The 15,219-nt window shown below is 33.9% G+C and overlaps 1 protein-coding gene and 1 long non-coding RNA gene across 2 annotated transcripts; one reads left to right on the forward strand and one right to left on the reverse strand.

Moving 5' to 3' along the window:
- Nucleotides 1-4,680: 4,680 nt before the first annotated feature.
- Nucleotides 4,681-5,966, reverse strand: LOC133309617 (uncharacterized mitochondrial protein AtMg00810-like). Its single transcript, XM_061510413.1, has 3 exons — nucleotides 5,862-5,966; nucleotides 5,505-5,743; nucleotides 4,681-5,413 (listed from the first exon to the last, which is right to left on the reverse strand). Exons 1-3 carry the CDS (start codon nucleotides 5,964-5,966, stop codon nucleotides 4,681-4,683), a joined length of 1,077 nt encoding a protein of 358 aa, XP_061366397.1.
- An 8,273-nt stretch (nucleotides 5,967-14,239) lies between these two features.
- Nucleotides 14,240-14,738, forward strand: LOC133309619 (uncharacterized). Its single transcript, XR_009751354.1, has 3 exons — nucleotides 14,240-14,289; nucleotides 14,411-14,544; nucleotides 14,664-14,738. It is a non-coding gene; the product is annotated as an uncharacterized LOC133309619 (long non-coding RNA).
- The last annotated feature ends 481 nt before the right edge of the window (nucleotides 14,739-15,219 follow it).

Genomic DNA, 15,219 nt, shown 5'->3' on the forward strand with positions numbered 1-15,219 from the left:
GGCTAGAGGAACCACAACCACATTATGACTGGCTTATGATACGGCATAAATTATGTTTTTATTTATGATATGCCGGATCCATACCGGGCATATCCGAAGGTTTCCATGCAAACAAATCAGCATTCTTTTTCAACAAATGCTTCAAACTCTCTGCCACATCGGGCTCCAACTCGGACCCCATCTTAGTACACTGATGTGGAGATATCCCTAATTGAACTTCTTCCATTGCACCGGCGGGTTCCGGCCTATCCGCCTTGTCCTCCTCCCGAGGGTCCATCTCCACCACCATTACTTGTTCTTCTTTCTTTCCTTCTTCTTCTCTTTGTATATTCCCTTCTTTGGCTTGTTGTGGAGGTTCCACAATATTTTTCTCCTTACCTGCTTGTGGAACTCGTAGACTCATATTATAACAACTCCGAGAAACCACTTGGTCTGCCTTTATCGTAGCTACTGACTCATCTTTGGCCACAAATTTCATAGCCAACTGATCAATCGACAAGAAGATTTTAAACTTCTTCATAAATGGCCGCCCCAAGATAACATTGTACGCCGAGCTCAATTTTACTGCTGCAAACATCAAAGTGACCGTTTTGTGCGCGGGCGCCTTGCCTAACGTCATCCTCAATGGGATATATCCCAATGGCTTAATTTTATCTCTCGTGAAAGCTAATAACTCGGCTCCACATGGCTCCAACTGGTCATAATCCAAATCCATTCTTCTAAACGCATCCAAAAATATAATGTCCACCGAGCTCCCCGGGTCTAACAACATTCTATCAACCCCGAAAGCTTGCTAGCAGCCCAGAAATGACTAAAGGATCGTCGTGCTCTGGATCAATTATCTCATCAGGTCATCAAAAAAACTACTTGTTTGCCTGTCTTCCTTCTTTCTTCCTTAAAACGCGGCCTATATGAAATGGCCATGCACATCTTTAAATGCTTTTTCCGAGCATTACTCGACTCTCCTCCTCCTGCTCGCCCCCGACTATAGTACACACGTGACCCAACTGGACTTGATTGGGAGATGTTTGCTTTTGTTGTGAAATCTTGCCTGCCTCTTGTCCTCTTCCTCCTGGTGGGCTCCGACTACGGTATGGTCGTCGGGATTTGTCCTCATTGCTACCATCTACATCTCTTCTCACGTACTTCTGTAACTTTCCTTCTTTGATCAATTGTTCAATGACGTTCTGTAAATTAAAACAGTCGTTTGTATAATGCCTGTACCCATGATGAAATTCACACCATTTGGTTTTGTCTGGAAACTTTGACTGAATGGGTGGCGGCCTTGGGACATTTCTCATTTCTGCCAACATTACTTCTTTAAATATCTGGGCTCTTGACGTGTTCAAAGGCGTGAACTCCCTCCGATATGGCTCTCTGAATCTTTCTCCGACTAGACGAGGTTGTCGCTCTTCAAACTGCCCTCTTCCTGCTGGTCTCTGCGGCCTCCGACTTTGACTTGCTTCCCGAAAACCTTGCTCAATTTGCTTTTGAGAAGATTTAAATTCTTCCAAATCAATATACTTTCTGATTCTTTCTAGCAAATCTTCCTTTGTAGCCAGAGCCTTTTTGGCTAACGAGTTGGCAATTCCTCCGGGTTGTAATCCAGTAGTGAACAACAACAGGTACGTTTGATTTTCTAAACCCTTAACTTGTCTTGCTTCTGCCTGAAAACGTTCATAATAATCTCGCAACTTTTCTCCGGACTTTTGTCTTACTCCGCACAAATTTTGCGTTGTTTTAGGCTGGCGTCCGCAATCACGAACCGTTGTGTTAAGTCCACCCAACTTTCTATGGAGTTATCTGGTAAAGCCGTAAACCACTCCAAAGCCTGTTTTCTCAAAAAGGAAATGTTCGACACAACAATGAATCTGATTCGCCACACAAGGACATTGATGCCCGGAACACGGTCACGAACTCCTTTGGGTCTGAACTTCCATCATACGCCTTCATGTCACTTGGTTGCTTAAACCAAATCGGGATTGGTTCTGCTCTAAGCCTCCCCGACAAAGGAGTTCCTGATGGTCCCTGATTAATGGGGGGCGCCAGAATCCCTTGTTGAGCTCCTCCGAGTTGTCCATTCCAAACGGGTACATCCTGCTCCCTATTGGCCATTTGTCTATTGCCATAATGAGGACCCCAGCCTTCTGCCTTCCCTGGTCCGTAATGCTGATAATCCCAATTTGCTTGTCGCCTTCCATCTCCTTGACTTTGATCTCTACCCCAGTAATGGTACTCGGTATCGTCTCGTGGAACTTCACCTCTGCGATTGCTATAATTTCTTCCTCCTTCCGGCCTCCACCTTTGATAAGTTTCTTTATATCGACCTCTGTTTACCTCTCGTTCATCTCGCCGAGTATAACCTTGACGGGCTCCTAAATACTGTTCTTCCTCCCATGTCACCTCTTCTTCCACCTGTTCATCTTCACTATTTTGATATTTCCTAGCCCGGCCTGTTCTCCGGGCATAATCCTCAAGTATCCTTTCTCCTATCCGCGGATTTGCTCCTCGTCCTCCGCCTTGATAGCCTCCCCTTTCTGGAGAACCCCTTGACTCTTGACAAAGTTGTCATCTCCTCCCTTCATTCCTTCTATTTCCCCCCACTGTTGGAGGTGATAAAGGAATATAGTTAGGAAGAGGAGACAAAGAATCTCGTCCTCTGTTGGGTGATTGCTGCTCATTCTCTACAAGATGCCTTTCCTCTGCTCCACGTCTCCTTTGCCCTCCTTCTAGATGTTGCCTATTCCTGATATCCTCCACTAACTGAATCAAAACTTCTCCAATGGTGTCTAGAGACCGATTCCTTCCACTGGATCGGAAAGAATCTTCCTCTCCTAGGTATCCTCCGTCGTCTTCCGCTCCCTCATCATGGTAATTGCTTGCCATGACTCAACAATATGCATAGGAATCTTTTTACCTTTTACCACAGACAGCGCCAAATGTTCTGTATGAACATTAGTATGATTATTGTCTATCCCCTCTGTTAGTTATGGTCTTTGGTATATATAACCCTTCCATATGTGGTTATTGTGAACGTGGGTAGTTATAGAAACCCATCATGTAATCGTGGTAGGGCCCACTTTGGGTTATAGTATTTTGGCCGACTTCCCTTCCGGGTAAAACCCCATCCGGGTTCTATCAACTCTTCTCCTTGACTATTGATACCCGGATGTATAAACCCGGAACAATTGTCGTTTAAGGTTTTAGACAAGGGTTGTGAAAATAATTGAATATATTTAATTTTAGGGAAATATAATTTTTCTAAGTTCGGGATAAAGATGTTGATGTTGATAATTATATTTGACTAAATTACCCTTTCACATAATTAATGTGTTAATTCCACTTACTCGAGATACAAAAAAAAAAAGAGGTAAGGATAAGATTGAAAAAAAATTAATGCCTTTTTTGTTTTCTAAAGTGACAGACAATTTGAAATGCAGGAAGTATATTGGATGCTTAATGGGGTTAGGGTAGTTAACATTAAGAACTTAATCTGTTACTTGTTTTTCATTGGTGTACTTAATTTTTCCACTTAGTTGAAACTGAATAATACAGTTTTTGTGCTTGTTTTATGTTATTGATCATTTCATCAACCAAATAATGTTGTACTTAATCTAATTACTATCATTATTGTTTTTCCTAATCCCACGTTACTTTGCAGAGGCTTTTGAGCAGAAGTATGATCCTAGTGTGTCTGCAGAAGCTAATGAAGGAGATGGATTTAGAGATTTAGTGCGGCATACCATGTTTGAAAAAGGTCAAAGTAAATGCATATGGGGTGAGCTCTACAAAGTGATAGATTCTTCTGATGTTGTTGTCCAGGTAGTGTCTCATCTTTTTGCTGAGATTTTGTTTAATTTTTCACATATGTCTATGTTGACTGATACTAACATGATGTGCATGTGTGTGTTTCCATTAGATATTATGATTTTGTATCTTAAGGTGAAAAAATGTGCATTATGGTGGGCATTTCTGCTTCAAATTTGCATGTTATCTATCTTGCTCTGTCAATTTAAACATTATTTTGATTTTTAATAAAGTTTGTCTTTGTCATGGGTAAAGTATAAAAGCTTGGTAGCTATAACGTATTCCACTTTTTTAAGCATTTTCGTTATATTGTTGTTTAAACGAAGAATGTAAAGAAAGGGAAGAGAGAATTAGCGAATCTAAAAAGACTGAGTTTCAAAATTGTGAAAAATGATAACCACACTTTAGAGAATTACACAGGGGTCTATTTATAGACCTACTGAACTAAGCTAACTTCAGAGAGTTAATTGACTATACAATATTAACTCACTGAGTTAGAATCTAATAGAAAACTAAGTCAGTTACAATTAGTTACAAGTCAGTTACTTTGTTGTAAGTTGTAACTGATTTTACAGGATATAAACTGAGCTACTCTAATATTCTCCCTTTCAAGCTCAAGGGGGTTTGGTTAGCATTGCATGATCCAAGACCTTGAGCTTGTCTTTGAGATCTGCAAATCCGGAAGTAGAAAGAGGCTTAGTGAAGGTGTCAGCAACCTGTAGGGAAGATGGAACATGCTGCACAATGAGGGACTTAGCCAGAACTTTTTCCCTGACAAAGAAGACATCTGGCTCCATATGTTTTGTTCGAGTGCAAAACTGGATTATGAGCAAGAGCAATTGTGCTCTGATTATCACATTAGATGACATGGACTTAAACTGGAATTTGGAGCTCTTGCAAAAGAGATTGCAACCACAAAATTTCAGCTGCAACATGGGCTAAGCTTCGATACTCAGTTTCAGCACTTGAATGTGCCACTAGGGATTGCTTCTTAGCCCACCAAGAGATGAGATTGGAGCCTAAGAACACACAAGCTCCAGAGGTTGATCTTCTATCATCCGGATCTGAATCCCAATCAGCATCACAAAAGGCCACAAGTGAGAGAGGGTGTTGTGATGAAGGTGGATGAAATACCAGACCATAGGATAAAGTGACATTGAGATACCTCAAAATGCGTTTAACAATTTTCCAATGTTCCTCAAGTGGCTGGGATAAAAATTGACAGACTTTATTCACACTAAAGGAAATTTCAGGTCTTGTTAATGTAGCATATTGCAGTGCTCCAACAATGGACCTGTAAAGCGAGGGATCAGGTACATAGTTAGAGCCAAATTTGCTTAGCTTGCATCCACTAGGCATAGGAGTGGAAATTCCTTTAGCTTCTGCCATTCCAGCTTTGTAAAGAAGATCTCTAATATATTTTGATTGAGATAACAGTATCCTTCCATTGGAGAGATGTTTAACTTCGATCCTAAGAAAGTAGTCCAGATTTCCAAGCTGTTTTAAGGCAAATTTAGAATGCAATTGATCAATTAGAAGTTGTATTAAGTCAGAATTGTTTCTTGTGATGATAATATCATCCACATAAACTAGAATATAGGTGCAGCTGCCATTAGAGCGAAGAATAAAGAGAGAGGGGTCACATTTGCGAGAAATGAAACCAAGATGATGAAAGAGTATCTCCAAAATTTTCCAACCAGGCCTTAGGAGCCTGTTTTAATCCATAAAGAGCCTTGGTGAGCCTGCATACTAGGGTCTTGTCAGTGACTTCAAAACCTGGAGGTTGAGACATATATACTTCTTCCAAGAGATCTCCATTGAGGAAAGCATTATTAACATCAAGTTGTTTTAAAGGCCATCCATGAAACAAAGCCAAGGTGAAGATAGTGCGAATAGTAATAGGCTTTACTACTGGGGAAAATGTTTCATTATAATCCTAGCCATATTGTTGATGAAAACCTTTGGCAACTAGCCTTGCCTTGTATTTATTAATTGTACCATCAGAATTTATTCTAAAGATCCATTTGCAACCAATGGGCTTCCTTGAGGCTGACAGAGGCATAAGAGACCATATTCCTGCTGAGAGCATCATATTCCTGCTGCATAGCTTGAGCCCATTTGGGGTCAGTTAGAGCTTGTTTAGCACTGGTTGGTTCCATATGAGCAGTGAAAATGGAAGGGACTGGACCTTTAGATCTGGTAATATAGTATGAGTAGGAGAGTGTATTTTAAGAGATTTATAGGGTTGATATCCAGATCCTAATGAAGGTGGAGAAGAAGATAAAGACATAGGAGAGACAGTGGACACAGGTGACTGCACTGTAGTATTTAAGGGTGGGGAGCTAGAGTTAGAAGACTGAGAATGATTGATTTGACTGGATGAGGGAGTAAAACTGGTGTTAGGAGATTTATCAGCAGTAGCAGAAGGTTGAGATGAACTGACTCTATTATGTGAGGAATTAGAGTTAGGTGAAATAGAGGATGGTACTGCACTGTCAGAAGAAAAAGGCGGTATAGCACTGTTAGAAGAATGAAATGATGTATCATGTATCAAGTTAGGAGCAGAGTCATCGGTATGTCCAGAGAAGGAAACATTTGAATTGGTTCTTATTGCTGCAGTTGGTGACCCTGAGGTAGTGGTCTGAGGAAGTGATGGAGAGAATGTATTAGGAGAAGTAGAAGCTAGTGGGATGATATTGCTTGAGTAAGTGGAATTATTTGGGATGCTTGATGAGGTTGAAGAAAATATGAATGGAAAGGGAAATATGTGTTCATTAAAGAGTACATCTTTAGATATGTAAATTTCTCCATCAAGAGTTTAGGCATTTATAACCTTTGTGACTGGGTGAGTATCCCAGGAAAACACATTCCTGAGATCTGAAATCAAATTTGTGCTTATTGTATGGACGAAGTAGAGGAAAACAAGCACATCCAAATGTGCGAAGGATTTTATAATTAGGAAATGTTTTATAAAGTTCATAGTAGGGAATTTTGAAGTTTAAAGCTGATGTAGGCAGTCTATTTATTAAATAGACAGATGTAAGAAAAGCATGATCCCAGTACTTAAGGGGAAGGAAAACATGTGCAAGAAGAGTCAGTCACATGTCAACAATTTGTCCGTGTTTTCTTTCAACTAACCTATTTTGATGATGAATATGAGGACAAATCAGTCTATGAATTATTCCCAAGTCTGTAAGAAATTTTGTGAAGGGTCTAAATTCACCACCCAGTCAGTTTGGACAGATTTGATGCTGTGTTTAAATTGAGTGGAAACAAAGGAGTGAAACTGTTTGAAGATGCTTAATGATTCTGATTTTTGTTTGAGGGGATAAATCCATGTATACCTTGTTGTAACATCAACAAATGTAATATAATGCATAAAGCCTTGAGATGAAGGAATGGGTGCAGGTCCCCACAAATCACTAAAAATAAGTGCAAAGGGCTCATTATATTATGTGGAAGAAGGAAAATTAGATAAAACTCAATTTTGTAACACCCCAAATTTCTAACAATTTATAAAACAATCTTAAAATAAATAAATTGTCAAAATTCATTTTTTTTACAATTATAATAATAGAAATATTGTGGAAGCTAATCTAAATCTAATTTGGGGAATGTTACCGCCGCACCTGTACAATGGACAGGTGCAAGGCTAAATTTATTACATTAAAATAAAACCAAAGACTAAAGTTTAAATAAAGGAAATATGTCTCATGCATTTATTTAAATCTCATAAAATTTCTAAACTTAGGAACTAGCTAGAAATATCCGAGTCGTGATCCTCACTGCCCACAGCTCGCCCCATCCTTTGCAACATGCTTCACTGAAAATCTGCTCCCCCGTGAAGGATCATTGCAGTTAAACAAACACAAAAGTCAGCAAAAGCTGGTAATCCCAATCAAAATACAATTAATGTAATTAATAACAAATTAAATCAAATATCAAATAGTGTTCAAATCAATTCCTCATTAATCAAATCAAATATCAATATAATAATCAAAATTTCATTATATAATATTTATCTTTATTAAGTTCATTTAATGTATTTGTAATTATCAACTAACATATTTAGCACAACATTAATCATAATATGATAATATTCACAACTCAATGACATTCTTCATAATCAAATCAAATAACAAATTTCATTATTAATAATGTTTAAGTTCATTATATTTAGTGTTAAGAGAACCATGGTAGACCCGGGAAACCCTGCCAGTCTACCCTGTGACCTGGGAAACCCTGCCAGTCACAAACAAATCACATTGGCCATAATCAATTCACATCTTCCTAGTGTGCACACCTCTTCCCAAAGTTGCTACTAGTATCCCGGGAAACCCTGCCAGACACCACTTTGGGAAGAACAGATATAATCTTTTTTCACATCAGTTTCACATCGGAGGCATAAAGCCCAAAAGTTGTGTTCATCACTTTGGGAGGTACCATCCCAAAGCTATCCTCCCACCATTAATTTATTACAAACACACACAATCACGAAAGATTCAATCATAATTATTTATTCTTTAAGTATTATCATCTCTAAGTGAGTTACTCAAGGGCATTATAATTTTCCAAAGTATCATAATTTTTTCTTTTTGGAAATATTCCATCGGTTCATCGCTTCGCGATTAGTCCGATTCGGGGCGGGTCCAGGATTAAGGCTTTAAACCCCTCCCAAAGGTGGTACTGGGGAGATTCGAACACATGCCCTCACCCCCACCTGCTCAGCTCCCATGCGGCAACTGAGCTACCACCATTTGGTAAAGTATCATAATTCAAACAACTATTATCATAAATTTTTGAATTTATATAACAATTCAAATCTTCAACATTCATCATAGTAAAATCCAAATCCGATCATCATCATAACTTTCCAATTTATTCAAGGATATGATAATTCAAATCTTCAACATTCATCACAGTAAAATCCAAATCCGATCATCATCATAACTTTCCAATTTATTAAAGGATATGATAATTCAAATCTTCAACATTCATCACAGTAAAATCCAAATCCGATCCTCATCATAACTTTCCAATTTATTCAAAGATATAATAATTCAAATCTTCAACATTCATCATCAAAAACATTCATCATAGAAAAATCCAAATCTGATCCTCATCATAACTTTCCAATTTATTCAAGGATATAATAATTCAAATCTTCAACATTCATCATAGAAAAATCCAAATCCAATCATCGTCATTCAAATAATCTCATCACATCAATTATCATAGTTATTAATAATATAAATATTCAAATTCAATCATTAAAACACATATTTGGAAAGTTTTTCTTAAAGAGTATTATAATTCCATAATTTTCATAATTATTCAATAAGATCTATATATTGCACATACTTATAATTTCTAAAATAATAACATTTTATATCATATATTGCACATAATCATAATTTCTAAAATAAAAGTTTATATCATATATTGCACATAAATACCTATATATATAGAAATGTTCATACCAAACTATTAAGAACATCTACGGATTACGTATAAGGATTATGCCCAAATTTCATATAATAGAGATAACCTAAAGACTTCATCATAAAGTTTGCTAATTGTTTCATTGAGAAAAATAGCTTCTTTCTTTTCTTCTTTTCGTCTTCCAAAACAAGGAAGTTGAGGTTGTCTGAGAAGAAAAGGGGAGAGTTGTGTGAATTGCCCAAAGAGACGAACACTAACAGCAAATCAAGGAAGAACCTCCGATTCATTTACGTCATGGGAGAGTGCCTCCGATTCGTTTCTTCGTTTGTGTTTGTAGGTATTGTTGTTTATACTCTTTTGTTCGTTTTGTGTTTTTTATACTGATTCTCTTTTTTTTTCGTTTTTCAGGGCGAAAGGTTTCTTGCTACAGTGAATAGTTTTTGCCCGTGTTTTCTTTCTTCGTTCGTTTTTGTAGCTGATGTTGTATTTTTTTTTATTCCTTTATAAACAAATGATCTTAATTCGTTTTCATTTTTTGTATACTAATTTTCTTTTGATCGTTTTGTGTTCTGTATAATGATTCTTTTTTTTGTTTTTTCAGGGCGGAAGGTTTCTTGCGTGAATAGTTTTTGCCTGTGTTTTGTTTCTTCGTTCGTTTTTGTAGCTGATGTTGTATTTTTTTTGTTCCTTTATAAACAAATGATCTTAATTCGTTTTCATTTTTTCTATACTAATTTTCTTTTGATCGTTTTGTGTTCTGTATATTGATTCTCTTTTTTAATTTTTCAGGGCGGAAGGTTTCTTGCTACTGTGAATAGTTTTTGCCTATGTTTTGTTTCTTCGTTCGTTTTTGTAGCTGATGTTGTATTTTTTTTTGGTTCCTTTATAAACAAATGATCTTAATTTGTTTTCATTTTTTGTATACTAATTCTCTTTTGTTTGTTTTGTATTCTGTATACTTATTCTCTTTATTTCGTTTTTCAGGATGGAATGTTTCATGTTTCTTGCTACTGTGAATAGTTTTTTGCCTGTATTCAATGTCTTCGATGCTGTGTAGTGCTTGCCTGTGTTTTTTGTCTTCAACGTCTTCGATGCCTGTGAATAGTTTTTTGTCTTGATGCTGAAAAAGAATTTGTAACCGATGGATAAATTTCTAATAGCACAACATATTAATTTCATATTTTTTTAGAGAGTGTTTCTTCATTTTGTTGTGTTTGGGGCTCTTATTTTCTGTACCCAGAAAATAATTATTATTTCAACTTCTCATATTGTAATTGTCTTGATTCATAATATCAAATTCAAATTTCTAAATTATTTTCAGCTTTGTGTTCACACCCACAGGAATTTGAAATGTTTCCTATTATAATAACTTTTCATATTTTTAAAAACTCAATTAAGATCTCACTAACTCCTGCATTGGTATTTGCCAGGCCTATTAAAATTCCAGTAACTTTTAAAATTCGAAATTTAAACTTAATATAAGAGTAAAAAAAGTTCAGCATTAATTGGTGGCAAACATCTATATTAATACCCCCACTACTGCTTACCAAAAAAAAATACCCACACTACTTTTTCAAAATTCGAATTTTAAACATAATATAGGTAGAAAAAGATCAACATTAATTAGTGGCAGACAATTGTATTAATATCTCACTATTTTCTACATAGAAATGAGAATAATAATATTTATTGAAAAGTGTATATTAATTTAATACAAAAAATATGTTCAAAAAACCTCCTTTAGTTCGTTGAAAAGTTCATTAATGTATGTTGATGGAATAAAATTAAAATGAATACCAATTCCCTAAATTTTCAACATTTGAATTTATTGATGATTTTAATGGTGAGATAACGTATGCTACAATTAAAGTTTACAATCAAATACAAGTGAATGCATTAGTATCTATTCAATGGAGTTATATAATTGTGACAGTACAAAAATAATTATATAATTGTGTAAACGTTTTAAATTTATATGTATAACCAATTCGGTATAAAATTATAAATTACAAAAATAATACAAAGAATTTAAATTTTAAATTTTAATAAAATAAAAATGACATCTATCGTTTTGTAAAAAATAAATTATAAAAATTTAATCACTACAAAAATGTAATTTAATATATAAGAAATAAATTTAGCTTTTATTCTTTTGATGTAAGAGTGTAATTAACACAATTTTCTATGTCGTGAGTGAATAACTAGAAGTTATTACTTGGAGAATATGCACGGTTTTTAATACATGTTTTCCACTACTTTTTGTGAAAGAATTTAAGTTTATTAATAATATTTATTATTTAAGTCTATTGAGTGAGAATTTTTTTAATATTTATAATTCAAACTTTTAAATTTAAATTTTGAATTTGATAGGTGAAAAAATAGTTCAGCATTTATTGTTTCTGCAGTGTAAAAAGAGATATATATAATAAATTTAAATTTAATATAAAATTATAGATTAAACAATAAAAATTTTAAAATTATAAAATACATTTATAGTCGATAAAAATTATTTAAAATTTAAAATTTAAAAGAAAAAATAAGAAATGGCATAATTTATAATTTACAAAAAATAAATTTAAATTTTAACATAAAATTTTTAAATATACATGTATAACCAATTAAAAAATATATAAAAATCATAAATTAAAATAAAAAAAATTATATTTAAAAAATGTATAATTAACATAAAAAGTTTTGAATTTTAAATTTAAATAAAAAATGACAATTGTCATTCTGTAAATTTTTTTTTTAAATTAAAGAACTATAAAAATGAAAATTTTTATTTAATACATAAGAAAGAAATTAAACTTTCATTTTTTTATTGCAAGAGTGTAATTAAAATGTTGACAGCTAGAGGTGGAAAACTGCGGGCCGGCCCGCCAATATATTTTTATAATTCAATTGAAATATTATCTTTCTTCTTTTATAATTAAATTATTAAATTAGATCTCAATTTTTATAAATACAAATTTGTGAAATTTCAAAGACTAACGACACTAATCCTTGCAAAAAAAAATTATTTATATAAAATGCTGATAGTTAGAGGTGGAAAGCTGAGCTCGGCCCAGAGGGCCGGCCCGCTAATATATTTTTATAATTCAACTTAAATTTTATCTTTCTTCTTTTATAATTAAATTACTAAATCTGATTTCAATTTTTGTAAATATAAATTTGTGAAATTCCAAAGACTAACGACACAAATCTTTGCAAAAAAAATAATTATTTATTGTTATTTTTTAAATCTGATTGTAGTAAATGAAAGTTCATTTCTAAGATATAATATAAAAACCTAGACATAACTATAAAAATCTTTTTTTGTGGATAAGTATAAATTATCTAATAATATAATTTGAAATAAGTTAACTAATATTAATAAGGTAAAAATATTTATTCTTTAAAGGAAATAGAGTTATTTCATTTTAAGTGTGAAAGAGACACAACTTAAAAAAATGTATTTAAAATTTAATTTTTTAAAAAATACTTACTTTCTTTTCTATTATTTTCATTGTTTGTGTTTTTTTCTCACTTGAAATAATATAATTCTATGTCATTTAAAAGGACAAACATTAAATCTTACTAATAATTAGATAAAATAAATTAAAGAAATCAAAATAAAGATAAAATAAACTAATTCAGATGATATAATTTGAATTATGTTAGTTTGATTATGACAGTTTTTGTAAATACACCCTCTGATTGAGTGGCGATACCTCTTGAATTTACGAAGAAAAAAAGACTATTTTATTTACACACAATTTCATTACAAAAATTTTCTGCCATTTTTATAAGTAATAAAATAGAAAAAAACACATTTTTAAATACACATTCTCTCTCGTTCTTTTTTCTTTTATTAGGTATAACGGTGTAAGATAAGGTATACAAAATTCTTTTTTCTTATTCCAAACATTTAAATTTCATTTTAAAATTATTCGAAACAGTTTTTATTAATTAAAAATATTATCAAAGTAGGTGAGTAAGCATGACTTTATAATAAAAACAACTTTCAACCAAAATACTCTGACTCTCAAATATATATTTTTTTATGGTTCAGAATTAGGGGTGTTCATCAACCGATTCAAACCGCGGTAACCGAAAACCGAAAAATCAAAAACCGAAAAAAAACCGCAAATTTTAATTGGATTGGATCGGTTTTTGGATGAGTTGATGAAAATCGATCCAATCCAAACCGATCCAATATATTAATTCTCCTCTACCTACTTGGGTCTTTCCTTAATTATAACCAAAAAATTTCTAAACCCAAGACCCATTAACTAAATCCAAGAAAAAATCTAATCACATCTCATCAACAAAATTTTATCTTTGTAGAGCTTCATATCTCATTGTCCAAAAAAAAAACTATATTATAGTTTACTAATGTTTTTGTATTTCAAAAAATAATAATTTACAAAGAGAATATATACAAAAGATGTTATTTGCACAATAATCATGAAATAAATTTTAGGATTTTCTAAAAACCGAAAACCGATCCAATCCAAACCGAAAAAAATTGGATCGGATCGGATCGGATTTGAAAAAAAATCCAAACCGAATGGATAATTATATGATCAAACCGAAGGGATTGGATCAGATGATTTTTGCTTCCAAAACCGATCCAATCCAGACCGCGAACACCCCTATTCAGAATCATCGAATAATCTGATGCTCTTTATCATATCATCAATTTTTTTTTCCTTTTTTACCATTGTGATATTTTCTTTTTTTCAATTTTATTTCTCCATTTACACTGGTCCCCACCACTCCACTATAAATAATCTCCCCGGTTTAATCCTTTTCGCAAAAAGAAAAGAAAAGAAAAGTTCCCACCGTTTGTCTCTGGAGAACGAAACCCTAATCCTTAACTGTGTGTATTTGGCGGTACCCCTCTTTCAGTTGGAACAAACCAAGTTGCCGCCACCGTGCGCCGCCTCAAGATGTACAACACGAGGCCAGTTCGCGACCGCAAGGGAAAGGTTTTGACCAACGAATATCAGTCTAAGGAGCTTCCCAGCACACGAATCCAACCTGATCGCCGTTGGTTCGGTTAGTTTCAATTTCACAACAAAAAATAAAATAATAATCAAGATTCTTCAACTTGAACTTGTGAATTTTATGGTTTTGACAATTTTATTTTATTTTAATTTTTTGGTTTCATGATCTGTAGGGAACACTCGGGTTGTGAATCAGAAAGAGCTTGAGTTCTTCAGAGAAGAGCTGCAGAGCCGCATGTCGAGTAATTACAATGTTATTCTGAAGGAGAAGAAATTGCCACTGTCACTCCTCAACGACCACCAAAAGGTTTATTTATTAAGCTGTTTATTTGTTGCAAGGATTTTGTTTTGTTTGTTAATAGTTATGTGCTTTCTTTTATTATTATTTTTTTTGAAATTTACTAATTTTGTGGATTTCGAATGTAGCAATCAAGGGTTCACCTTCTTGATAGACAGCCTTTTGAGGATGCATTTGGACCTAAGACTAAAAGAAAGCGCCCCAACCTCTTGGCGGCTGATTACGAGTCCTTAGTTAAGAAAGCTGATGGTTCTCAAGGTAAAACTGCTTCTCTATAATTTAGTACTCCTCGTTTGAAAATTATTGCTGTTGTGTATGAACATTAGTATGATTATTGTCTATCCCCTATGTTAGTTATGGTCTTTGGTATATATAACCCTTCCATAGGTGGTTATTGTCAACGTGGGTAGTTATAGAAATCCATCATGTAATCTACCTACTTTGATTTTCCCATTCACCCCTTTCCTTTTTCTCCTTAAAACCCCCACCTTCTTTTCCATCATCTTCTTCTTCATCTCCTTCTCTTTTAAGTTTTCTGGTCTTTTGTTCTTTCTGTGCTTTCTTGAAATTCTTTGTGCAAACTTGGTGTGATGTTGTTGCATTTAGTTGTTGTTCTTCATCAAACTACTCTGCTGCATTTGGTTGCTGTTCGTTATCAGACTATACCAGTAAGTACTTTCATCT

Source organism: Gastrolobium bilobum, unplaced genomic scaffold (genome assembly GCF_033153095.1).
Source record: "Gastrolobium bilobum isolate Gb01-03AN ecotype WA unplaced genomic scaffold, APGP_CSIRO_Gbil_v1 utg131427, whole genome shotgun sequence".
Lineage (NCBI taxonomy): Eukaryota > Viridiplantae > Streptophyta > Magnoliopsida > Fabales > Fabaceae > Gastrolobium > Gastrolobium bilobum.

What these genes read in the sequence shown, in the direction of transcription:
- LOC133309617 (XM_061510413.1), bottom strand. Translation starts at nt 5,966, where the DNA reads ATGGAACCAACCAGTGCTAAACAAGCTCTAACTGACCCCAAATGGGCT. An exon ending in ATATGGTCTCTTATGCCTCT is followed by an intron (nt 5,744 to 5,861) that starts GTCAGCCTCAAG and finishes CAATATGGCTAG; the next exon opens with GATTATAATGAAACATTTTC. An exon ending in AAACAGGCTCCTAAGGCCTG is followed by an intron (nt 5,414 to 5,504) that starts GTTGGAAAATTT and finishes CTCTAATGGCAG; the next exon opens with CTGCACCTATATTCTAGTTT.